We start from the raw sequence: 26,056 nt of genomic DNA, 5'->3' as shown, positions 1-26,056 counted from the left end.
AACCTTTATTTCTGATGTGTCCTAGCCATGGTTTCACTAGGCTCATTGAAGCACTTTTTGAACGTACTCTAAATGCTCCTTCAGTGAACTCAGGTCGAATTGTAGAATGCAGAAAGGTAGGTCGTAGAATGCCAGAAAATAACCGTTCGGCTCGTTCAGTTGAAAATAATGGTTCAACTCTTGTTTTTGCTTCAGTTCTCATTTATTACACACCCTGCTTAGGAGACCTTTCTGTGTACGAGAATGAGGGGCGCCTTGTTCTCATTAGGGCTGCTAGATATTTTGTAATGAAGTGACAAAGCGCATTGCATACATTAAGATTGTCATGCTAAGGAGCGCCCGGTCCGCGTCATTTTTCAACGTTCTTAACAGAGAATTAATAAATTTTCAGATATGGAGGTAGCAAAGCTTATAAGCTGGTATGTACTGGGCACTACGGGTTGCAGGTTTCTTATTTCCATTTCAGAAGTTTTATTTCCAATGTTTTGAATTGCTTTTACATTTCTCAGAATTTTTCTTTACATCTTCGTATCCGTAAAACCTTATATCAAAATAAGCACTTACGGTGGCTGCTGGGATGGCGGTGGTTTCGAAGGCGTTGATGCACCAGACGCTGGCTTGCGAAAAAAAGGCAACCTCAGGCCAATCCTTTGAGGTGGCAGCGGAGCTTCCGCCGTGGCCTTCGTGGCATCAGCGGGTACTACGGGAGCGTCGTCCATGGGCTTTGCAGATTCTAAAGGTGCTGCGGCTGCTGTTTCAGCGGCAGGCTTCCTTCGGAAGAAATTGAAGAAGGATCTCTTGGGTGGTTCTGCGGCTGGTGGTACCTGCTTTTCTGGCAGGTCAAGGGATATTGGTGGAGGCGTATCAATTGCCTTTTCATCGGGGGTCACTTTGCCAGCCCCAGAAGCCGACTCTGGGTATTCCGTGCTACCTTGCCCGCTCTCGTCTGCACACGCATCAACAGCAAGTAAACGGTAAAGTGTAGGCCGATGGTAAGCACTACTTCTTTCATTCCAATCTCTGCAAAAGCGAATTTGCAAGTAGCCACGCCTGCTGTAGTACATGCAAAGGGCTACCACCCTTAAGCAAGTACGTGCAAGTATATAGAGAAACGACGGGGAATGCGGGAGATGGAAATTCAAGACGATGAGCAAAACGTGAACAAGGTGAAGGCAGGAGCCAACGTTTCAACAAGTGGACTTGTCGCCTTGAAGAAGACAAGTCCACTTGTCGAAATGTTGGCTCCTGCATTCACCTCGTTCACGTTTTGCTTATCGTGCAAGTATATAGTTACCTGCCGTCACAAAGATAAGCTCTACGATCTGTTACGTTCTGTATAATTAAACTGTGATCTTTTTGTACTTCAAGACAGCCAAGTCATCATGACGGTTTTCCCATGTCGGAATTGAGAAAACGGAGTGGACAAAAAGAAGCAGTGTTCAAATCACAGAACTCTGGGCAAATTCGGTTTGCATTATACTAATGGACGTCTTAACCACCACAACTCCGTTCTTCGGGCCTCGTTAATGCATGTCTAAAATATCTAGGCGCAATCATTTTCAATTTGAACCAAGATATATATTATTTAGGTATTAGGATAAATATACTAGAACAGATAGGATACTCTACCATGAATGGTGTCGCTGCCAGAAGCTGACAGACGCTTGACCTCTCACCTGGAAGGTGTGGGCCGTTAAGCCTAGTACCCACAATACAAGCTACTCGTATACCCCGTGATAGATAAGTAGACTATAATGCTCTTTTACAATCAGTTAGGGCAAAGGAAGCTCTCTGAAAACGTGCGCAAGGCAAACACCGGACAGAATACACGCAGAAGCATATACTTCGACAGCCACGTCGACGTAAGCCGTAGACGGGAGAGCGTGCGTTTAGAGTGGTTGTCCATGTGGACCAACGAGTCGTCATGCGCAAACGTAACATCTAGCTTATGCTTGCCGACATAACTGTGGGAGGTGACTCGAAGACGTAGCCACAGTGGTTACGGTTTATTTAGGTCGGCCGGCCATGGCACCGCGGGATCTCGGGAGCGGCCGACGCCGCGGCAACTCAGGTCGGGCGCCTTCGCGTGTTGTTTTCTGGCACCACCTGCTCGTGAGCCGTCTTCTTCTCAACCGGCTCTGGAGGCGATGGTTTGAGTTATTGAGTGTTACATGAGGGTTACATATGGAGACACGTATAAAGAAAGAGGTCCCTTAGTGTGAACACTGCAATGTACCTCTTGTCAGAGTATGCATAAAAATAATACAAACAAAAGCAATTGTGAAATGCATGCACACAATACAAGCAAACAGAATCAATTGCTTAATACAAGCATACAATACTAACAGACACAGGAAGTTGGCAAGAACATGAAGTAACGAACAGAAGAACTAATCAAAACTGAATAGCGTATGCCAATAAGTGAGTAAATAAGCGAAGGCATAACGAAGTGTACCAGACGAAGTCAATAAAAATTGAAGACTAATAAATAACACGACATGAACTAAGTGTATGAAAATAAATAAGAATCCACCAAATGGCCATGAGGTAGGCAATGAGAAAAAAATTAAAGAAAATGTTATTTGAAATAGGAAGGACATTTAATAAGGAAAATAGTGGAGTCGAATGTACTTGATATGTGCTTTTGGTTATGATACGGAGTGACTGCTTTTCCATATGTTCTAGTAGGCACAAGCAAGTTTTATATGTAAGGTCGCATGACTCGATACGATAGGTCAAATAACTATAGATGAACGCAAAATAGAGAGAAGTTGGAGTCGCCGCTCGAGGCATCACTTCTATGTCTACATCGTAAGTGACTAACACTTGCGTTATCTCCACGCATGCCCCAAATGAAGAAACCAGATGGCAGAGCTGCTCCTGTAAAACTTTGGTAGGCCATGCATCCGCAAAAAGTGTGAGCATAGAAAATGATGCTGCTTGCGGTGAAATATCGAATGTCGATAGCATCATAGTTGACGTGGTCATTGAAGGCATCGCCAATGTTGTGCTTGTGGCATCACCGTGCCTAGGACAGTCAAATTTCCGCGTAGTGAAGACGGTGAGAGAGCCTTTGAATATGTTATGAGGGGTAGCTTGCGGAAACGTCCTAGGAAGGGGAGAAGCAGGCCGTAGAGCAGCCGAAAGCCCTTGCGTTCAGCTCAGCTAATTCCTTGGAAAGAGTCGCCGCGCACCTGCCTTTGAGCTGGAGAGGAGGCTCACGGGCCGAGCAGACGTTTGGTTCCGGGGCCGGCGCGCGCTGACAATCCAAACGGGTGGACGCAGGTGATGTGGGACGACAAGACGTGGTATGATGCGGTGGTTCAAATGGCGAGAGTGGTTGTCAATGAGCGCTCGAGGTGGCGTAGTGAGCAAAGACGGCTGACAGCAAGTATGCGTAGAAGTAGGTGCCTAGGGGGTGGCTGCTGGAGCCTGGAACCTTGTCGATACGAAAGTGGCTGTCCAGCTTGATGAAGCAGATCTTCGGCACGTGGATGTACAATTTCTGGACATCCTACAACCGTGGGACATCTGCCGGAACGCGTGAGGCCATGTCACTGTTGCCTGGGTGGAGTCGGCACGCTGACGCTGGGATGACTAGGCTTGGTTGTCCGGAGTCACCAATTTGTGGGAGAGATTGCTCGGTCGTTCAGTGTGACGAATTTGCGGCTGGTGTCGCGAAGAGGCAGCCGCCATGGCCGAGGCTCATTTAGGCCGGCCAGTCATTGTGTCGCCGGCTCTCAGGAGCGGTCGATGCCGCGGCCGTAGCCACTGAGGTCGAGCGCAATCGCGTGTTCATTTCTCGCGCTACACGCTCATGAGCCGTCTTCTTCACCGGCGCTGGAGGCGACAATCGCGCCGCTACGATAACGTACTACTTGAATGACAGCACAAAGTCTGCCAATTGACGAGCGAAAAGTAGCCGGTTGCACCTCCGTCCGCAGCAACTTCGGGAGGTGCTCCTCAAGCACGTTGTCCGCATGTAATAACGGTGCCAAGGCGCTTCAGTTGTAGAGATTCCGTGTATAGAGATCTAGCGTAACCTGTTGAATATAGAAGACGAGGAAAGCCTTGTCTCGTGCACGTACCATCTTCTTGATTGGCCCTAGAGTTCCATGGTAGAAAAATATAACGGCTGCCTTGGCGTAAGTCTCGGTTAACTTCCATTTGGCAGCACAAAACCCGGGGCTGCGACTGCAGCAGAGACTGAGATCGAGCATGTCGAGCCGTGGGTGGACGTGGCTGTAGGCGTCGCCTGGAGGTTGATTTTACGCTTACTTCCGCTGCGTTCGGCCCTTGCCCTTGAGCATGAGGCCCGAGGCTTGCAAGCTAGGGGTGTCCATGGAGATTCGTGATGCGTACCCTATCTGCCGACACCTCGGTGAAGCTTACGGTGTCGTATCTGCCCATTCACCGAAGTTTCACTTGTACGATAACTCTGACGCTCGCAGCGCCACAGCGGCCAATTTCTTCGGCCGTGTTGTAGGCCGTGAAGCCACCGACTGGGAACCTGCCGATATGCGGTGCCGTCGTCGCAACGGCCACTTGGGGGTTTACGAGGACGGGTTGAGGTTTTCCAACTGGAGTCATTTTACCGGCCTTGCCATTAAAGCACCGTGCACCAGGTTAACAAAATCATCGATCGCATGAAGCCACTAGGAACATAGGCAATGACTACGCAAGTTTGCTGAACGGTCATTGATGTGATCTCGCAAGCGATCACAGAATAAAACAATTTGAATACAAGGACATAGAGCACCTACAAGTTACACGGATTGCCATGTGCTGAATATTCAAGAGATTATAACCAAAAATGGTCAACTCTTCCTGGATACTCGACAGGGTTTCGCTAAGCTAAATGAAAAGTGCTAGCTTTTAGAACAAAGAATTCCCCACCTGAAAAGCGCGAATAGACCAATACATAACCTCATCAAACTGGAAAAATAAAGAATGACGTCTACGCGATCGAAGAATTCAAATTTAAAACCTGCCTCACAAAGCAAAGCTTCCCGTCAGAATTGAGGAATTAGAAAGACGGCCAGAAAAGAACACTGAACCTAAAAGAAGTAGTACAGCTACGGAAATGATAACAATTCTCTTAGATAAGGCAACTGCACCAACGCATGCAGACAGAAAGCGTGTGAAGTCACTCGAGCTAATTGAATCGGAAGAGGTCGATATGAGGATGTTTGCAAGAAACGAGTTTCTTTTTTTGACATTTAGCTCCGACTGCGCGGAAAGTCTTGAAGATGTTCGCAGTCATGATGTCATCGAGGAGCCATCTAGTCTTTTGTATTTTCCCTTAACTCTGTCTCACGCAGAAAAAGTATGGTAGAGCAAAGGAACAAGGAAAATAGGATGCCTCTGAAAGAAGAAGCGGACAAGATTAAAAGATAGGCTCTTGCAACCTCATGCAAAGAAGTAAAAGAACAAAAGTTGAAAAACGGAAAAGAAGCGGAAGCAGTGCTCAAAGCGTTGAGAAAATTGTCACCAAGACTGGAAGAAAAACCGGGTCTTTGCGGCAAAGAAACGTCCATGCAGATGTAAAAAGGAAGCGCGCCTTTAAGGGGGCGCTGGAGAATACTTATGACCAAAAAGGAAGCAAAACAACGCAAGAACATTCAATGCCGTCGCATCGGGCCGAAAATGGATGCGGCACTCGCATGCAGCGGGGCTCAAACGCATAGCAGTAATGGTATCAGAAGGTTCATTGTGCGAAAGCACTGCAACCAGTGGCAGCACCACTGGCAGTCTTTTTACGTAAGTGTGCATATACAAAACCTCTATTGATTGAAGTGACTGGGATGCTCAACCAAGGCGCTTGTTAAGGTGCAACGTGAAATAAAGGCAAAAACAACATAGTAGTTGGCACGCTACAAAGAAGCTCACTGGAGGGTGATCGGCTAATGCGTATCATGACCCAGTTGCCGGTAGCTGATGAATGAAAGTGCACTGAGTTCTGCAAGATTTCTCGGAGAACCTGGAACTGCAGTCTAACAGGCGAACAGAAATTTGATTCCACCGAGTGAAAAGGAGAAGTGAACGCCAAGAGTCACGAGAAGACGCCCAGCATCGAAAGCTTGATGAGGTTGACATGACTGTCTTTCCGAGGGCCAACCACTCGCATCGACGGCAGCCAGCTCACAAAGCTCTCAAGCGCACACGCTGCACAAGTTTTGACTTCGGCGACTTCACGTTGGCGTGAGCAGGAATATTGTCTTATGAATATTGTCATATTGTTCTAAGCAGCAGCTGCAACTAAACAGTACGCAGTGTAACCATCTGCTATTTCTACTGCTGCTCGTGTTTACTGCTGTCATCTACGGCAGACCATATCTCCGTGCCTCCCCTCTGACTCCTGCATGCGGCTTCATCATGCGTGCTGACAAGCAGGGCGTACTGCACACATCACATAGAGCAGGAACACTCTGCGACTTTCCTGGAGACCTACGGAACCAGCGCTTGGTGGACTAGAGAGATAAAAAATAAAGAAAGTCTAAAGTAACACAGCCCCCCCCCCAAAAAAAAATAAAGAAAGAAGTTCAGCTATGCAAAGTTCCAAAGTACATTACCGTTGACAGAATGGCTTAGGTCGCACAACATGGACTATTTCAGATAGCCAATCGCGCCGGGGTGTTTGCGAAATGCCGTCTGGCACGACTTCGTAGTCGAGTGCACCAATGCGTCGGATGATCTTGTAGGCTCCGAAATAGCAGGGCAAAAGCTTATCGCTAAGTCCTCGTCACCGTATTGGGGTACGAACACAAACACGGGCACCAGGCACGTATTCCACGTATCGTCGTCGAAGATTGTAATGCCGGCTATTGTTCCTCTGCTGATTCTTCATGTTCAGGCACGCGATTTGTCGGGCTTCTTTGCGTGCTGAAGATATGCGCTGACGTCGAGATTCTCTTCGTCGGTTACGTGCGGCAGCATGAAGTCGAGAGTGGCCGGGGGGTTCTTCCGTGAAAAAGCGTGAATGGCATCATTTGACCTGTTTCTTGCACTGCTGTGTTATAAGCGAAGAATATTCCAAAAGAACTTCTTGTTGGGCAAGTTGGTGCTTCGACTTCCTAGGTGTAATTTTTGGTGCAAGATAGATTTCTTGAAAAGGGACAGAAGAAAGGAAGACAGTGAAGCGCCAAACTACCAACTGTTTAATGAGAGCCCGAATAAACGTACAGAAGAAAAGATAACTTACGCTGATGCGCAGGGAGCCAAGGTGTGACAGAAAAACATGGTCATGGTAACATACTTTGGATAAAGCACATTTCTGCGAAATATAATACAATAGATGTATCGATGACACAATGAGACAGTTTCTTCTTTATATAAAACGTATCCATCTCCCTTGCACTTTCGTTCCTACTTTTGCCATGAATCAATACTTGCTCGAGGCATGGCGTACAACGACAGGCTTTACAGTGTGCATGGAGATGCGCCTTGTCACACTTACCGACACTATTAGCACGCTCTCTCAGTCTGTCATTATTACAACGTGCCGTTTGTCCAACGCATGACTTGCCGCAATGTAGTGGTACGTCGTAAACCACACCTTCAATCAAGTCCCTGAAATTTTTGGCGTGCTGCTTCTGGTAGCCCTGCGGCCCTTCGCGTGTGATTCAGGGGCATAATTGAGCTAACTTGTTGGAAGCCGAAAAGACAACCCGAATGCCATATCTGGTATCTACCTTCTTGAGGTTATGGCTCACACGGTGCTCATAAGGTACTACTACTGGTTTTACACGCTCCTTTTCCTTCGAGTACGTTTTCACACTCGCAGCGGTAGTTTTTGACTTCCGTAGGAGGGACTCTACCACGGAATTTAAGACAGACTGAGGGCAGCCTGCTTCTAAAAGTCACTCTAGTTGATGACAAAAACTCGCCTGCATCACATGCACGCACGACTTGCGTAGAGCCGATTTCAGGCAAAGTTAGGCGAATCCGCGCTTCACAGTCTTAGAGTGCGCTGATTCATATTGCAACAATTCATTGTTACCTCGAGTGAAGTACGCACAGCAAACGCGATCACTCATAAGTGTTAGATTAAGGTCTAAAAACTGCAACGAACTGTCCTTCGGAAGCTCATTGGTAACAGTAAGTCGTTTTGCGTTTGCTCTAAAAACGTGTAAGAACTGCTCAACCATTTCATGGCATGGCAAGGGGTATCTATTGTCAACAACTTATCTAAAAAAATGGGGAACATTAGGATTTCAAGAAATGTATTTTGTGCCACAAATTATACCTAGCTAATATAAGCGAACGTTACGTACGGCAGGACCGCTTCCCACGTCTTGTGCTCGACGACGACGTAGGTACCTAACATGTCGGCGGGGTTCCTGTTCATGCGCTCAGTAACGCCATTCGTCTGCGGGTGGTAGGCAGTTGTCCTCCCGTGACTTGTCTGGCAGTATTGCAGAATCACTTCGGTGAGCTCCACTGTAAAGGCCGTTCCTCTGTAGTTGATGAGGACTTCTTAGGCGCCATGTCGTAGCAGGATGTTCTCGACGAATTTCGCCACTTCGACTGCGCTGCCTTTCGACAAAGCTTTCGTTTCAGCGAAGCGGGTGAGGTAGAACGTAGCTACGACTATTCGCTTATTTCCGGAGGTTTGACGTCTGAAAGGGTCGCAAAATATTTATCCCTATTTGCTGAAATGGTCGGCAAAGAGGCTCGAACGGCTGTAGTAATCCCGCTGGCGTTGTCGGTGGTGCCTTGCTTTGTTGGCAGTCTCAGCATGTCTTGACGTAACGGGTGACGTCGGTGGTGAGGCATGATCAATAATAGCTTTCCTATATCCACGTTAGCGTCCGGAAGATTCCGAGGTACCCAGCAGTCGGATCGTCATGAAGACACGCAGTACTTCTGGACGCAGTGCTGAGGGAACAAGAAGGTAGGTAGTGCTGACTGATGAGAAGTTCTTCTTTACGAGTAGCCTGTTTTGAAACAAAACGAAGACAATGCACACCTAAATGTTCTAGGTACAACGTAGGTGTTCCCTTCCAAATACTCGACGACGCATTTTTAGCTCGGGCTCTGCCTGCTGCGCCCCGCAGGGGCGTTTGCGTCAGCAGGCATTTGGTGTGTTGCGGCACCACGTACCCGGGCACATGAGGGTTGGACGCTCCCGCGTGTAGCCGTGCGCGGCTTAGCCGTGTCCGGGGAAAAGGGGATCCTGGGGGTTGAGCCAATGCCGGGTGTTTGGACCTTTCCGGCCCCTCGGCGGCGGCAACACGCTCCTTTGGCCTCGGCTTCACGTAGTCGGCACCCCTGGACTGATCCACCCGGGGGAAATCGGTAGTTGCCTTTTCCTATCCTCCTCTCTAATCTTCGTCTTTCGCTTGCTTTCGGTTTTTCCTGTCTCCTCCTAGCTTCCTTTTTATTTCCACTTTTCCCAGGCAGCAAGGGTTAACCTTGTGTGATATAGCCAACCTGGGTATAACACATTTGGTTATAGTAGTGTCGTACAGCTTTTGAGGCTAAGTGCCTCAAAACAATGAACTTATTGAAACTTCTATCAAGTACAACATGGGGCCGTGACAGGAAGTGCCTTTGAACTTGTATAGGTGTCTTGTCGGCTCACGTCTTGACTATGGCGCTATAGTATATCAGTCCGCTACACGAAGTGCTTTAAAGATGTTGGATCCTGTCCATCATTTAGGAATCCACCTCGCGACTGGAGCCTTCAGGACAAGCCCCGTACAAAGCCTTTATGCAGAAGCAAATGTATGGTCACTCCATTTTCAGAGATCATATGGCAGTTTTACATATTTCCTAAAAGTAAATTCTAACAGCGAACACCCCTCTTATTCATGCATAAACGATATGACCGATGCCATACTCTTCAATAACCGACCTACAGCGAGAAGACATTTCTCTTTGCGCGCAAGGAACCTCAGTGAGGAAATGGGTGTTCCGGTGCTTGAGCATTGTCTTATGGCTCCAGTGAAACTGTTAGCGCCATGGCAGTGGCAGCTGAAAGAGTGTGACACATCCTTTGTAGAGGTCACTAAACATGCGCCAGACACACATATAAAAACGCATTTCTTGGAGCTCCAGTACAAGTACTCGTGCACAGAGTTTTACACAGACGCTTCTAAGTCGCATGCCGGAGTGTCCTACGCAGCCATTGGTCCATCCTTCTTGGAATCCGGTGTACTGCACCCTGAAACAAGTATATCTACGGCTGAAGCCCATGCACTGTTGTCGGCTGTGAAACATATCAGAAAATCAAATCTTCAAAAACCAATTATATTTACAGACTCCTTAAGCGTCGTAAAAGCCTCGAAGTCACTCTGTTAACACAAAAACCCTGTACTTACTGAGCTCTATTCCATTCTCTGTAGAGCTTATATGTCTAGCCAGCATGTCATTATATGCTGGGTACCTGGCCATAGAGGCATCGAGGGGAATGTACTAGCTGACGAAATGGTGACGTCAATCACCTCGCAAGCTATTATTCCTACGGCTGCTGTCCCTGTCACAGATCTGAAGCCTCTCTTACGGAAGAATCTGCGAAGCCACTGGCAGCGCTTGTGGGACATGGAAGCTACGAATAAGCTTCATTTGGTTAAGCCACAGTTAGGTTTCTGGCCCCCGAAAACGAAAACACGACCAACTGATGCCCTGTACTGTCGACTCAGGATAAGACGCACCTATGACACCCACTATTTTTTACTGACCGGAAATGAACCTCCAACGTGTGGTAGATGTGGTGAGAGGCGGACCGTTCTCCACCTCCTCCTGGAGTGTCGGGAAGCCGAAGCTGAGAGAAAGAGACACTTTCCCCTTGTATATCGCCAGCACACCCCTTTCCATCCAGCAATATTCCTTGGTGAAGAACCGTTCTTAGACACCAAAGCAGTTCTATATTTCTTGAGCGATGTCGACTTGCAAGTTTTTAGCCCCAGAAATTTATAACACATCCTCTTTCTAGAGGATGCCGCTTTGATGGTAGTCTAGCATAGCACATGCCTACAGGCCCTTGCATCCCAAGGACTCTGTTAAGGCAGTAGTGCTTATTGGAAAAAGTATATCTGTGAGATATATCACTAAGTCATCATTATTTCACAATGTGTATTTCGTGTCCATTGTACAGCCCAATAAACATCGGCATAGTTTTATCTTGTATAGGTTTTATGCACTTTAGAGCGACTGTTTTAGGCCCCTCTACAGCCACCATAACGCCTGCCCTTCGTTATTCATACCTCCATTGCGAACACATTACCACCGGCCTGGCGCTCTTTGGCCACATTTGGCTCTTGCGCCAAAAAGACCTCGTTCATCATTCATCATCTGGTTGCTGCTGTTTAGCGAACTCTTCCGCATTTATTATTCCAAGGAAGGCGTCACCATCCTCCTCAGCTTGCGGTGGCGGGTCAATGGGGGAGCAAGATGGGCAATTGCCATCAGTGTTTTATTCCGGACTTGTAAATTACAGTTATGTCACATACTTGCACTCTGAGGCTCCAACGCGCCAGGGGCCCTTAAGGGACTTTTAATTCAGATAGCCAACACCACGTGTGATGGTCGCCGGCGACATTGAAAGGCTTGTCATATAGGTAAGGGCGGAATTTGACTGCAGCCCAAATGATGGCTAGGGATTCGTCTTTGGTCGTAGAATAATGACGTTCCGCATTTGACAACTACCGGCTCGCGCAAGCTATGGCCGGTTCAAGCCCGTCTTTCCTCTAGACTAGGATGGCATTGGAAGTCTAAGCTACTGGCGCCAGTGGGGATTACTGTATCGGCGTCCTCGTTGAAGTCCTCAAGTAGTGGTGGCGACTGCATGCGTCGTTTCAGTTGTTGAAATGCGTCGGCCTGGGGCGTTTCCCACTAGAACTCGACGTCACATTTAGTTAAATGTATCAGCGGCTCAGCGATGCGTGAGAAGTCCTGGACAAAACGCCTGTAGTCGGCACACATGCCAAGAAATCTACGCACTCCCTTCTTCTTGATGGACTGCTGGAACTTTGAGATGGCAGCTGTCTTTTGTGGTTCGGGCGGACTCCAGATTTGCTTATTATGTGGCCCAGGAACAGAAGCTCATCTTAAGCGAAACGGCACTTTTCCAGCTTCAGAGTGAGTTATGATGACCTGAAGGCCTCAAGCACTCTCGCAAGCCTCCTAAGGGGATTGTCGACATTTCCGGCAAAGACGACGGCATCATCCAATAATACAAGTCTGCTACTTCAATCCTACTAACACCGTGTCCATGACGCACCGTAACGTTGCAGTGCCAAGCACAGTCGGAATAGCATGACCTTCATCTCATAGAGGCCATGTGGCGTGATGAAGGCGGTCTTTTCGCGATCCCTATCGGCGACTTTTATTTGTCAGTAGGCAGTTTTGAGACCCATTGACGACAATTATTCAGCGTTACACAGCCGATTTAATGCGTCGTCTATTCGTGAGACGGGGTGTACTTCATCCTTGATTTTTTTCAGTGGACGATAATTGATGCAGAAAAGCAGGTTTCCGTCCTTTTCTTCACCCAGACTGCAGGAGATGCCCAAAGGCTTTTCAACTGGTGGGTGATGTCGTCACGCAGCAATTCGCCGACTTGCTCCCTTATAGCCTCACGTTCGCGCGTCTAAATTTGTTAAGAGCTCTAGCGGAGTGATCGAGCGTACTATTCGGTTAGTATGCGATGCTTTGCGACTGGTTTTCATGAAATTCTCAGTCTTTGTATCGTCGCACATTTATAAGCTGTTGCTGCATACTCATGGGGAGGCTTAGTCAGGAACTATGGTCGTCAAGCATGATGAGGCCCAATCCGAGATGACAAACTCATTGCTGGTTTATTCAAATTCCTCGATGAATGCGATCGTCATGCTTTTGTTGATGTGGTCGAACTCCCGGCTGAAGTTGCTCAGCATCACTTCCACTTGTCCTCCATGCAGTCCTGCGATCCCTCTTCCGACGCAAATTTACATTCGAGCAGTAGACGGTGATCACCCTCGATGATGCTTTCCACTTGTGCGGGTGCCGACGCAAATAACAGTTCTGGAGCGAGGCGGGATGTTCACTTGATCTTCTAGCATGCTTTAGACGTTGTAACTACGACAGCCCTCCTACGGTATCGCTTGAACTTCTGACAGTGCTGTCGACTTGGATTTTAGGTCAATGATTGCGCGGTGTTCGCTCAGGAAATGCATGCCGAGAATGACGTCTCGTCAACAGTGTTGGATAACGAATACAGCAAGGTGGGTCCGGTCATGAACGGTAATTACTGTCGTGCAGATTCGAGTCGGCGTTATTCAGTGTGTTCCAGCTGTCGGAATTTGAGGGCCTTCTCATGCAGTCTTAACTTTCTTCAAATGGGCGGCAAGGTATTCACTGATGACGGAGTAGTCGGCTCCTGCGTCCACTAAACCAGTGACTGCGCTGCCATCGAGAAGAGCGTCGAGCTCGGCGGTCCTTAGCCTTGCGTTGCTGTTAGGTGTCGGCGTCGGATCACGGCTTCGTCGTGTTGACTTGTCGCTTGAAAGTCCTGTCATCAGGTTTTTTTTGTCGGAGTATTCCTTCCTGCTAGGCTTCATCGGGATGGCGGCGTTTTGTTCATATATCGTCGAGATGTTCATTTCAGCGTCTTCATGGGCGGCGGATGATTTTCATCGGTTCGACGAACAGCAGCCGCACCTCCATCGGTTACTGCTTTTAGTTTTCCGGATATCGGCTCGCAGACCAGCCCCGGGCGCGGCGGGTGTATGGTTGGCGTTGCGGCGACAGGCACCGGCCTGGTGAGGGCGAACGAGGCCGTCGTCGAGAACTCTAGTGAGTGGAAGCGAGGTAGTCCGCAACATCACGAAGGCGTTCAGCATGCTCTGGACGAAGCGCGTTGAAGGCGAATCCTCGCAGTCCCAAGTCGAGGTATGGGGATCAGCGGTACACATGGCTGGCTTCCTGGCAATGGTAGCAGAGCGGGCGTGGTCGGGAGCACGCGAAGTGTCTGTCTTTCTTGAGGCGTTTCGCTGGCCAACAGGTGGACGGGTTGGCGGCGTCTGGCGATGCAATCGTGGTGTCATAGGGCTCCGGCGCGGGCGCGGAGATGGTATCTGAAAGCGGAAAACGGCGGTGTATGTCAACGCTTCTGGCTGGGGTTCTGGCGATGGCGGTGGCACTTCAGTAACGCCACATCATTGTTAAACTTCTATGTCAGCAATTGAGGCCACTTGAGGCTGCGACCTTGTGAAGAAGATCTGCTATTCCTCGCGAACAACCTCTTTGATGGTCTCTCGCACGTCGCCACTGCAGAGTGGTTGCGCATCGGTGTAGTTTTGGCAGTTGTATTGCCTTGTCCGCATATCAAGCGTGTCCTGAAAGGTTGTGGCTTTGTAAACGCAATAAGCAACATTCTTGGGCGGGTTGCGTATCAATTCGGCAAAGAGCTCTTGCTTGCCATCCCTCATAAAGAAGCGAATTTTTATTGTTCTGGCAGGGTCGGCGTGTCTGAGTTGTCGAGCCATCTCCTCCGTAAAAATTTCGATGTTCTCATGGGGTAGTTGTACTCGGGCTTCTAGCATACCTTCGGCCCTTTCCTTGCGTACGACGCTCGTAAAGGTCCGCAGGAAGCCGCTATGGAACCGGTTGGATGTTGTCAGGGTCGACTCTCGGTTCTCATACCACGTTCTGGTGGCATCTTCTAATGCGCAGTGTACATGCCGCAGCTCATCGTGAGAGTTCCTAGGACTCCAGCCTTGTTCTTTGGTCTTCAGACGATTATTCACGGAAGGCTGGTGGGTCCCGGGGTTGTTGAAGCAGAATCGGGGACGCTGGGGCAGCCATCGGGATTGCTTACTTGGGTTTGCTCCATCTGGTCTTCTCTGTGGACAGGAAGGCGAGAATTTAGGTTAAAAATTTAGCGTTACAACATCAGGTGTTATGGTATTCAGTGAAAATAGTGAACACACAGTGGCAATACAGGGCCAGGAAATACCTCGTGTAAAAGAAGACAAATAACTTCGCATATGGATAAACGAAAGCAATAGATATATGGAAACACAGGGAAAGAACAATAACAGTAAGGAAGAAGAGAAATGCCTCCATAATGAAGCACAGAGCGCCATGGGGATACAATAGGTACGAAGTCCTCCGAGGTATGTGGAAAGGGGTAATGGTTCCAGGACTTACTTTTGGAAATGCGGTTGTTTGCTTTAAATCAGGGGTACAATCAGGACTCGACGGGAACCAAAGGTCAGTGGGTCGCCTCGCATTGGGTGCTCACGGGAAGACTACAAATGGAGCTGTGCAGGGTGATAAGGGCTGGACTAGATTTGAAGTGAGGGAAGCTCACAGTAAAATTGAGTATGAAGAATGCCTGAGGAATACGGAATAAAGTAAGTGGGCTGGGAGACTGTTGGGTATCTGTACAGGAAAAACATTCATTCACAGTGGAGAAAAAGAACTAGGAAAATTACAAACAAGTATGGGGCCTGTAGGGCGAGAAGCAGAGCAAGAAACAACGTCAAGCGGAAAGTCAGAGAGGCTGAAATAATCTCATGAGTGGCGGAAATGGAAAAGAAACATGTGATAAATAACTCCTTAACAGGAAATAAGGAAATCAGGAAAGAAACAAATTATGATAACTCGAAGCGATATCGGGATGCCTTAGAACACGCAACTATAGAGCAATATATAAGATGGAAGAAGAAGGATATGCTTGCGGCGGTGAGGCTAACGGAACGATGTAGCATATTTTATTAGAATGTGAAGACATCTGCCCAGCGGTCGATTTAGGCACCACTGGCCTCCTTAAAGCCCTTGGTTTCAGCGAGAGCAGAGGAAAAGTAAACATGTCCGCAATAGAGATTAGTAAGCGGCGATTGGAAGATTGGTGGAAGAAAAGTAGGGAAACGACAAACAACGGAGACGTAGAAAAGCAAAGTTCACAATGGTGGGTCAGGAAATGGGGTTGTTGGGTTCATCGTGCTTTTTTTTTCTTTTTTTAACATAGGTGGGACATTAGGCAGTGTAATAGGAAGAGCTTGGCGACGCAACCCACGGCCCCGTTACAAAGGGGTCGCTCATAACATCTATTCATCCATAGGTGGGGTGAAAACGAATTTCTCCTGTCGCCTTTCCTTTCGGACTCGCGCCTGTGCTCAATATACACGCTCTGACACACCCCTCCCCCCCCCCCCCCCCCCCGAGGCGGTGTGCGCGACAGCAGGCCACAGCAGCAGCATTGGGAATGTCGGAGGAAGCGGCAAATAAAGGTTCGCTTTAACAAGATAAAGCACAGGTGTCAATAGGTTGAATATAGAAGACGCAGACCGCAGCGTCCCGCCCCCATACCATCATCGTCAATGACACTAAGGTTCCAACAGAGGAAGCAGATCCGCCGACCAAGGCGTCTGTGTCGGTAGTTACCATACGCTACCAAGCCCACGCACATTCTAGAACAATGCCGGCAAGTAGACGAGCACGATAAAAATGCTGACGCCTTCCTTAGTGAGATACCAAGGGAGGTGAAATAGACTGCAAACATGGTCGTAATTCAAACACGACTGCTACAACTATTCGTAAAGGACGGAAGACCTACACCTCCGGATTACGCAGACAGGTTCGGACTCTTCGTTGCTCCGGTGACCGGCACAACACGGTAATACTCGTTCAGGCGGACATTCGTTCAGGCGTTCAGGCGTCTCTACCGTCTTGCCTGTTGTTACATCGAAAGCACTAAGCACTAATACTGAACGCTGAGGTTTTATCGTGATTTATTTGTAATAGTGCAGAAACACGTTTTTGAGATAAGGTACTACACATTTTTTATGGATAAACTGCAATGCTTTATGCATGCCGCTTTCAAGGCAGCACCGTACCATTTCAGACATTTCAGACATGATTGATTAGCTTCTGTCATAATCTGCGTCCTTTTTTAGGAAACAATGGACCGATATTGTGGATGCGTGGTTCTTCGGAAACATATGGAGCTATTCGTGCAATCGTCATTTAACACAGTGCCTCAGAGACCGTCTTTTATATCAAGCTTATTAATTTGTACAACGGTTATCGATGGCTTGCTGAATTACTGCCGACGAACTTAAACTTCAGAAATGCTTATAATTGCTGATCAACTGCACAGTCGCCTGCAGGATATGTGGCTTGACGGAAAAAAGGAAAATCAATGCACGAAAATGTCCGCGTTCTCCCTCCGCATAATCTTGTTACCTTAGTAGTGAAAAAATTGGCAGTGGCTTAGCTCGGCTATGCCAGGATGTACGTAGCGAAAGCTAAGGCATGGCATGGTTAGCCTTGGTTAATCTTGATTGAAAGTCCAGGTTAGTCTGGTTCTCTAGCTGTGTTGCGGCGTCTACCCAGTCGTTCGGCGCGCTGTTCGTCTGTTTCCTGGGCGATTCGTTTCCTCTTCATCTCGTACTGATATCGATTCCAGGCCTTCTACTGCTTATCAGAATTGTCGCCGTCCACACTGCCGCCTCAACTGTGGTTGCGACGCAGGCGAGCTCTTCTTTTCAATCCTCCGGCATGTTATCAGGCATGCGACGCAGCTGGCGAAGCTAGCGGAGGCGAGCGCAACGACGAGGAAAGCCGTGTGACGTCATACCAAACGGCGGCAGCGGATGGCGCAGCGCTGCGCAGAGGCGGAAGCCCTGTGACTCGGTGCTACTACTAGTGGCGCATGCGTAGTAGTGACTAGGCAGCGAAAGAGAGAGAGAAATATCCGCGACGAGGTACGCGTAGTGAGGTAATGTGCCTCCTCGGAGCACCGCCACGGCGAAATCGCAAGTTCGTGGCATGTAAAGCTTTCGCTTGAAAATGTGGGCCCCAACTAGAAACGAAGAAGGCGGTTGGTGTTCCTGGTGCTCGCGCTTTTTTTTTTGTCGGTGTCGGAAGCTTATGTCGGTGTCGGTGCCGTTCTACGGGGCTCAAGAACATTCGTTGTCTGCGATGGCCGTGTACCATGCCTGGTCCGGACCTCATCCGGATTTGCTGACAAGTTAGGATGGATAGTTGGGCGTGTTGGTTAAGCATGATCATGTAGTAGTAGTTGAATATTTTTCAAGGCAGCCAGAAGGCAGAATTAGAGGCCTTTTCTGTAGATCTAAAATATCTATTTTATAGCATGCCAAAGCAGAATTGCTTCAGTGCGTCCAGAAGGCATTGACAGTTTCAAGTCCCTGGCTTTTCAGAACGAAGCTGGCATTCCGGAAGAAAATTCGTGGCTATGCTTTAACTTTACCTGGCTTCCACCTATATTGAACGGGACAGCCGTTTGTACCGGCAAAGGAGCGGCGTCTGCATATAGTCGTGTTTAGCTCCGATCCTGAGTGACCTATTTTAGCTCGTGCTGGCAGAACCATTCCTAGCAGTCTCCAGGTTAGTGGCGTATTCAAAGCTTTAGATTCGTTGGCGACTTCCTAATTTTGGTAAATAAAGGTTACAGTGACGCCCACTAGGTCGTTAGTCAAGCATTGACAACCTTCAGGCAGATTTTATCTCCTATCGAAGTGACCCACCAACTTTCAGTAGATTCCTCCATCAGGTTTTTAGATCTTAGATTGTTTTTGCAAGTAAACATGTCTGTTGGCAGTATGAACTTCGGGCTAGTAAACCTCTGCTACCTTTTAGTTCCTCTCCCTCTAACCTAGTTAAACGCAGCATTGCTCGCATGTGCCTGCTGAATGTTTTTAAGTGGTCTTGTGCACATCGAGCTGCGGCGAGTTTTCTTAAGCAGATTGACCGACTGGAAGAGGCAGGCTGCCCGCATCCTGTTTTAGTGTCCGTAGCGGAAACAATCCTGAAGAACTCGTGAACACGCCAACCGGACCAGGGGTCACTCCGCGAAAAAGAAAAGGTAGCTGTCGTACCCTACATACACCGCATGTCGCATAATTTGAATAAGATTGCAAAGCCAGCTAACGTAAATGTCGTCTTTTCTGCCCCGTGCAAGCTCTCTAACCTCTGTAGAATGGCCAACCCTTTTTCCCACAAGGCACCGGCCTGTGTCACAAAACACGATAACAAATGCGTAAATTGTCAGGCAGGAGTTGTTTATGAGGTTCTTTTAGATTGTGGTAGAAAGTACGTGGGCCAAACAGAGCAGTGCCTGAATGACAGGCTGGGTCAACACAATAACAAAGTCAACAATTGGAGGGATGGCCCCCTGGCAATTCATTGCAGAAATTGCAAATGTAAGCCAGACTTCCACGCCTGTGCTGTGATTTCCAGAAGCCAAGACAAATGGGTTCGATTAATAATTGAGGCCAAAAGGATCATTGAAGCAGGTGATAACTGCGTAAGTGTTGCATCCAGATCACTATCACGCAAGGAAGTGCTTTACCTGAATGCGAATGCGCACTAAGAAACTGATAGCGCTCCTCGTGCAAATCAGTGGCGTTTTTCCTGATTAAACATTGTTGGAAGTGGCGCTTTGTGTGTGTGTGTGTGTGTGTGTGTGTGTGTGTGTGTGTGTGTGTGTGTGTGTGTGTGTGTGTGTGTGTGTGTGTGTGTGTGTGTGTGTGTGTGTGTGTGTGTGTGTGTGTGTGTGTGTGTGTGTGTGTGTGTGTGTGTGTGTGTGTGTGTGTTCCTTCTTCGTCCACTGTCGTTTCAGCGCCTTCACTTCAGATCACGCTGACAAGTAGCCGGTGGTTACTTTTCTTTTCATAACTATTGTTTCTTTCTGATTCATTTTGTTAAAGGTGATGGTTATTGATTTGGCCCAGAGGGCTGCCCTCTGGCCTGCTTCCATTCCGCCGCAGGATCTACCAGTGGAATTGTTCCTTCGCAGTGGAAACAGTAGCGCTCCTGCGGCTTTGGTACCTACGAATGGAGGAGCTATTCGTATGAAGAACCCCAATGCTATTCAATCAGAGCATCGCGCAATCTCGTCGCACTTCCTCTACATGACCGAGGCACATACTCGAGGTCAGTTTGGGCGTTGTTCAACCTGTTGTTATTTAAACAACGAACAAGAAATCCTCTGTTGTTCACCAGACCTGGCCTTTATGCAGGATCTGTTGAAATGCACTAACTTTGCCACGCAGCCGGTGAGCTCCTCCATACCCCCTCACCTACCTTGCTGAAAAGTCCTAGTCCGCAGTGTGGACATAAGCTGATGTGCATCAGAAACCCTAGAGATATATTCTGCAGCAGGTGTAGTTTCCGCGTACCACTGTACCAGGCTTGTAGATAAGAAGAGGGTCTCTGCACTAACAACAATAGCAACGTTTCAAGGAACGGTTCGCCCATCAGCGATAAAGGCGTGGCGATTATTCTACAGAGTAGAATCCTTAGCTCCACAACCACTAAGATTCCTCAAGTGCTGGTGGTACGGACACATTGCTAATGGTTCTCGATCAAGTACTCATTTCCATTTATGCGGTTAAGGCTATCTTGCCAACGATCGCACGTCTCAGGCTCAGTCATGCTGGTTGTGCATTGCAAATCATGCTGCCGACAACTCCAACTGCCCTACAAGGTCGAAAGCAATCCAAGTAATCGAAATAATTGAGAGGAGGCGGTGCTCTCGTCGAGAAGCCCAGAGCAGAAGTTCAGAGCAGGACCCAGGGTAATGCTGGTGTAACAGCCCGTCAGTCACTTGGCATGGACTTGTCAATTTCCCAGAAAAGTGAAACCGTGATAGAAAAAGCGATGGAAAAAGCATTAGAAAAAATTCTACTGAACCTATCTGACTCTTTGGCTACAGATATATCCACGCAATTTTCTGGTATGTCTGAGACAATAACAAACAGCGTACAAATTCGACCGCCTTATTTAAAACGTCACCTGAGTGTCAGACTGATTTTCCCTCTAACAGTATGAATTTAGCAAGACTTTCGACTTCAAAACAGGTTGATCGTGAATGCCATTCGGAATGAGTCTCTAGGCAATGAAGATGTGGATATGGACTCTATAGTTCTTAAACGCACAACAAGATCGCCTAACAACAAACTGCCTGATTGTTCTGACTCTTAAACAAAAAAGTGTGTGAAAGAATCACTTGCGATTTCTAAAGAAAACAGTATTCTGGAGGAATGCAGTTGACGCTGCTTGTCCACTGTCAACATAGGGTGCCTGAGAATACCCCAGTGGAACTGGCTATCAATACTTTCTGCAGCTACAGATTTATTATATTTATTATTCGAACAATCTCCAGACATACTATTACAAGAAACTCTTATGTCCGCTGACCAAGACATTCACTTAAACGACTACAAGTGTTTTGATTGGATATATCTTTCAGAGGTGGTTGATCAGCTTTCTTTATTTCGTGTATATTCTGTCATAAAGCCAAAATTTCACATCATTTATCATCCGATTGTGAAATAATAATGTTACAAATAACTATTCTGGGTTGCGCCCCGCTCACAATAATTAACTCCTACTTTCCCGCTGGGGTGCAAGACGTACGCTCACGTTGGCTATTGCAAAAAGAGCTTCCGGGAGACTTGCTCAGATCATGTAACATGTGGATCCCGCAGTAACTCATCTCGAAAACGCTTATGGGACTGGACTAATGTCCACAGTTCCATATGTTTGGATACAAAAGTTACCACTTTCGTGCGTTCTCAGTCGCGATTTGTCCTAGATTTCACATTTGCTACCTCAGGCGTTTCGATCTTTTCTTGGGCTCTGGTCGATACCACCACTAGTAGTGGCCACCGCTGAACTGTCATTGCTATTAACAACCCTCTGATTTCTTTAAATAAGCATGCGCAGACTTTCATGGACAATTCAAAATTGAAAAACAAATTAGAGTACTTTGTATTCTATGACAAGTATGGAAAGATATATTAAAGCGAAAAGCCTTTCTGCGATATTGAAAGGTACTATTAAAAATCAGAATTTGTAGTCTCACCAAAAAAAGGGAAGCACTGATTGCCTAAGGTGGAATAGTGATTGCGTTCGACAATATAGACGCTGAAAAGCTGCACGGAAGAAACTTATGTTCAATCAGTGCCGTACTAATTGGAGTAATTATAAGTATGCTGCTGCTATGTTTAAAAGAACAATTTCGTTAGCGAAGGATAAATGTGATCAAAACGGTCAAATTTTTTATCAAAAAGTGGTAATTAAAAACACTGCCTAGGTGTCTCTGCTCTCGCAAGGCCATTCAATGGTCATGAATATTGACTCAATTGTTCTGTCACCAAAGAATTGTTAGAATCACTAGATAAAATTGCTAAAGGTTTAGAACAGTGCTTTACAACTCAGCTACTGGTTAACTTCGTAGGGGCCCTGGCAGGGGATGATTTCTTCGAAGTAACAATGGAAGAGCGTCATCACGTTATTCAACTGCTTCCTGGCACAGCTCCGCGTCCAGATGGCATTACAGCTGGCATATTAAATATATTGTTTGACCTCTGCCCGCAGGACCTCTACAACAAAGTTAATTACTCCCTCATGAACACATGGCTGCCTACTGACTAAAAACTCGCAAAAGTAATCCTCCTGGTTCAAAAGGAAGGAGCGGGAATGTATATATATATATATATATATATATATATATATATATATATATATATATATATATATATATATGTATATATAACATGAGGCCAACCGCACTAACTTCGGGTGTTATAAAATTAACAGAAATGGGTATTGCACATTCGTATCAAGACATGTTTAAATGATAATACACTATAAAGCCCACGTTCGATTGGATTTAGACCAGGATATTCACTATAGTACGCACATGTCAATAGGAGGGCCGCATTAAGCTTGCTCGAAACAGGCGGCGATATGCAGCTTAGTGACCCTTGATTAAGCTAAAGCATACGACAGAGTGGAGCCTGTAATAATACTTAACGCTTTAAGTAACATGAGGGTTCCTCGGTACATTTTAAATTAGATGTACGAATTTTCATATGATAGAAAATTTTATTGTTCCCGACGTGACTTGTTGACGAAAAGATACAATCAGGAGGCGTTTTTCAGGGATTAGACCTTTCTCCTATATTGTTTACCAATTTATTAGGCCCAATCCCATTGTGAGATACCGTACAAGTGTGTGTCTATGCAGACGACTTAGCATTCTTTGCATCTGCGAGTGATATTCACTCACTACAAATAACACTGCGATCATACTTAGGAACGCTTGAAGCTTGGTTTGCAGATAATCGAATGTTGCCTAAAGTCAACAAAAGTTCGTTGATTTTATTTCCATTGAATGTACCACGTAATATCTCCCCCCAATACCGCCAGTAAATAATTCCGCAAGTTGACTTCATCAAATATCTAGGTGTAATATACGACGCAAAACTGAGCTGGCGAAATCACATGGATCCTGTTAAATCTAGGGCAGCACGCACTGCTGGCATGATAAGCAGACTTCGCTGACGTCGCGCTGGGCAATGCAGGGATACTCTACTAGCGATTTATCGCATCTACGTTCGACTGATACTGGCATTGGGTTCGTGCTTTCTCTTGTGGGCCAGCATACAAAAGTAACCCCCTGGTTCTTCTAGAGCGGAAGACTCTCCGGAATTCTCTTGTTTTACCAAAATTGGTAGATAACAGCATTTTATATCAAGAAGCACGACTTCTTACACTTTCCTGTCGATTCCGCATCTAACAGTAAAAACGTAGTTAAATAGTTATGAATCTTCTTTGAGACAATCACAATTTGTATTTATTAGTGAAACGAGGGAATATTTCGATGAGCATTGGTCTCGCTCATATAGACCTCGGGTTTTGTTTGCACACGCTGAGCTTGATCAACTAAACAGTAATATACTGAAGCAAGGTTTGGGTACGGGCTAGTTGGTATTCCATGGCATCAATCGTCACTTACAACGCATACATAGACGAGGGAGTAAAAAAGGACGACGGAGACAAGCGCTGACTTCCAACTTTTTTCAGAAAGAAACATATAGTTACTGCGACACCAAGACAAAAGCGCCCCCTACAAAGCATCAGGCCGACATGAGTATGCATTCAAAATTCATGACTTAAGATGAACGAGAGCGCATGTGCGACCTCAGAAAAACCAGTTCTTTTTCTGTTAATGCAACTGATGGCCTGCTAACTGAGTCACCATCGGCAATCGCCGCTACTTCAATGATAAGCCTGGTGCATTCATTAGAATGCCTAGGTAAGATAGTGGTTTCTTCAAAAAGCGGGATACAGCCGCATCGTGCGCAATGAACACCTAGAAACCCTTCCCGCCCTTTACGCACTTTATTGCTGTGTTCTTGTAACCTAACGTTAAGACATCTACCCGTCTGCCCTACATTAGACTGACCGCATTTCAGAGGTATCTTATACACAACACCTTTCGAACAAACTGTATACTTTTTTCAGCGCTGGTGACGAAAACGCGTAGTCGATGGCAGCAAGGGAAGTCGTGCCACTTGACGTGGGGGAGCGAGAGAAAGCGTCGGCGTCGATGTGTTGGTGGGCACAGCGACAGACAACGCGCCTGTCGAAGTCTTGTAACAGGAGGGCCCAGCGGGCGATGCGGCCTGATGGGTCTTTCAATGCCGACAGCCAACATAGGGAGTGATGGTCGGTAATGACATCGAAGGGATGGCCGTGCAGGTATGGTCGAACATTTTGAAGAGCCGAAACGATAGCTAAGCTCTAATTTTCAGTTACGGAGTAATTAGATTCGGACTTGGTTAGTGACCTTCCGGCGCAGGCTACCACGTATTCACCGTGTCCAGCTTCGTGCGTAGCTAGGACAGCACCATGTCCTACACCGCTGGCGTTCGTGTGAACTTTTGTGGGAGCCATGGGGCCGAAATGGCGCAGTACGCAAGGCGATGTGAGCAGACGGCGCAATGTTCGAAACGCGTGGTCAGAAGCTGGGGACCAGGCAGAAATGACGGCGTCACCTCGCAGGAGTTATATACAGGAGTTATATACGCAGCAATTATACAAAAAATTCCTAGTAGAACGACGAAAGTATGAGCAGAGTGCGATGAAACTTCAAAGTTACTTCAGGGTCGTTAATTTCGGGCAACCGGTGACAGCGCGAAGTTTAGAAGCATAGGGTAAAATGCCTTCTTTCGATACCACGTGTCGGATTATCATCAGTTGCTTGGCTCCAAAGTGACATTTCTTCATATTGAGTTGGAGGCCTGCGTAAGTTAAACACTGAAACAGCTGCTCGACATGTCACAGATGAGAAGCGAAGTCAGGAGGAAGGACTACCATGTCATGAAGGTAACATAAGCAAGTCTTTCCATTTCAGACCACGGAGGCTGAAATCGTCCATCGTCGTATCGTAAAGTCGTATCGTATCGTAAATCGTCCATCATCGTCCATCGTAAAGGACGAATCCATCGTCCTTTAAAAAGTAGCAGAAGCATCGCAAAGACTAAATGGCATAACGTTAAATTTATACAGGTCGTCTGGTATTACAAAAGCTGTTTTTCGGGGAATCTGCTGGTGCCGTTCTACTGTCCGCAGTAGCAGGACAGTAAGTCGAGTGAAGAAAAGTACTCCGCGCCTTGCAAAGAATCGAGGACGGCGTCAATACGTGGCAAAGGATATACATCTCTGTTCGTTATCTCGTTAAGAGGGCGGTTCCACGTAAAACAGGATGCACCCATCCTTTTTCTTCACAAGGGCTATATGGGACGCCCAGGGACTGTTAGAAGGTTGAACAAGTTCGCGCTGAAGCATATCACTGATTTGGACTTTAATACCGCGTCACTCTGTGGGTGACACGCGATAAGGTCGCTGGCACAGCGGAGCGTGGACGGCCCTATCGACCTCGTGATACACGGTCGATGTGAAGTCGAAAGTCGCTTGTTGACACTCGAATGCAGAGTAGTAATTTCGAAGCAGGTTGAGAAGTTGGAAACGTTGTGCGGGGCTCAGGTTGGTATCCATAGAACTGTCGAAGATTTCCGGTGGAGGCAAGGGGCAACGAGGGCAACAAGGCAATGTACTGATCTCGGAGCAGGTGCGACCAAGAGGGGCATCGAAGATGGTCCTAGATTCGATGCGTTCAAGACGTTCACGTAACCCACCATGATGCAGAGTGAAGGCCAAGGGTTAATCTTTGGAGATAGACATATCAGTGAAGCACCCCATTGACAGTTAGGACAGCGAAGGCAAGATAACACCATCGATGAACAAAAAT

General features: G+C 47.2%; 1 protein-coding gene across 1 annotated transcript in view; it reads right to left on the bottom strand.

The window, feature by feature from the left end:
• The window catches only part of LOC142586081 (uncharacterized), a 65,078-nt gene that overhangs the window by 21,583 nt on the left and 17,439 nt on the right, over window positions 1-26,056 (bottom strand). Inside the window, exon 7 of the mRNA XM_075697341.1 lies at window positions 565-946. Coding sequence (XP_075553456.1) covers window positions 565-946 — 382 coding nt within the window. The remainder of the gene's footprint in view (window positions 1-564; window positions 947-26,056) is intronic.

This window comes from Dermacentor variabilis, chromosome 6 (assembly GCF_050947875.1).
Source record: "Dermacentor variabilis isolate Ectoservices chromosome 6, ASM5094787v1, whole genome shotgun sequence".
Classification (NCBI taxonomy): domain Eukaryota; kingdom Metazoa; phylum Arthropoda; class Arachnida; order Ixodida; family Ixodidae; genus Dermacentor; species Dermacentor variabilis.
Note: the sequence above shows the minus strand (reverse complement) of the source record. Positions and strands in the feature narration are given on the sequence as shown.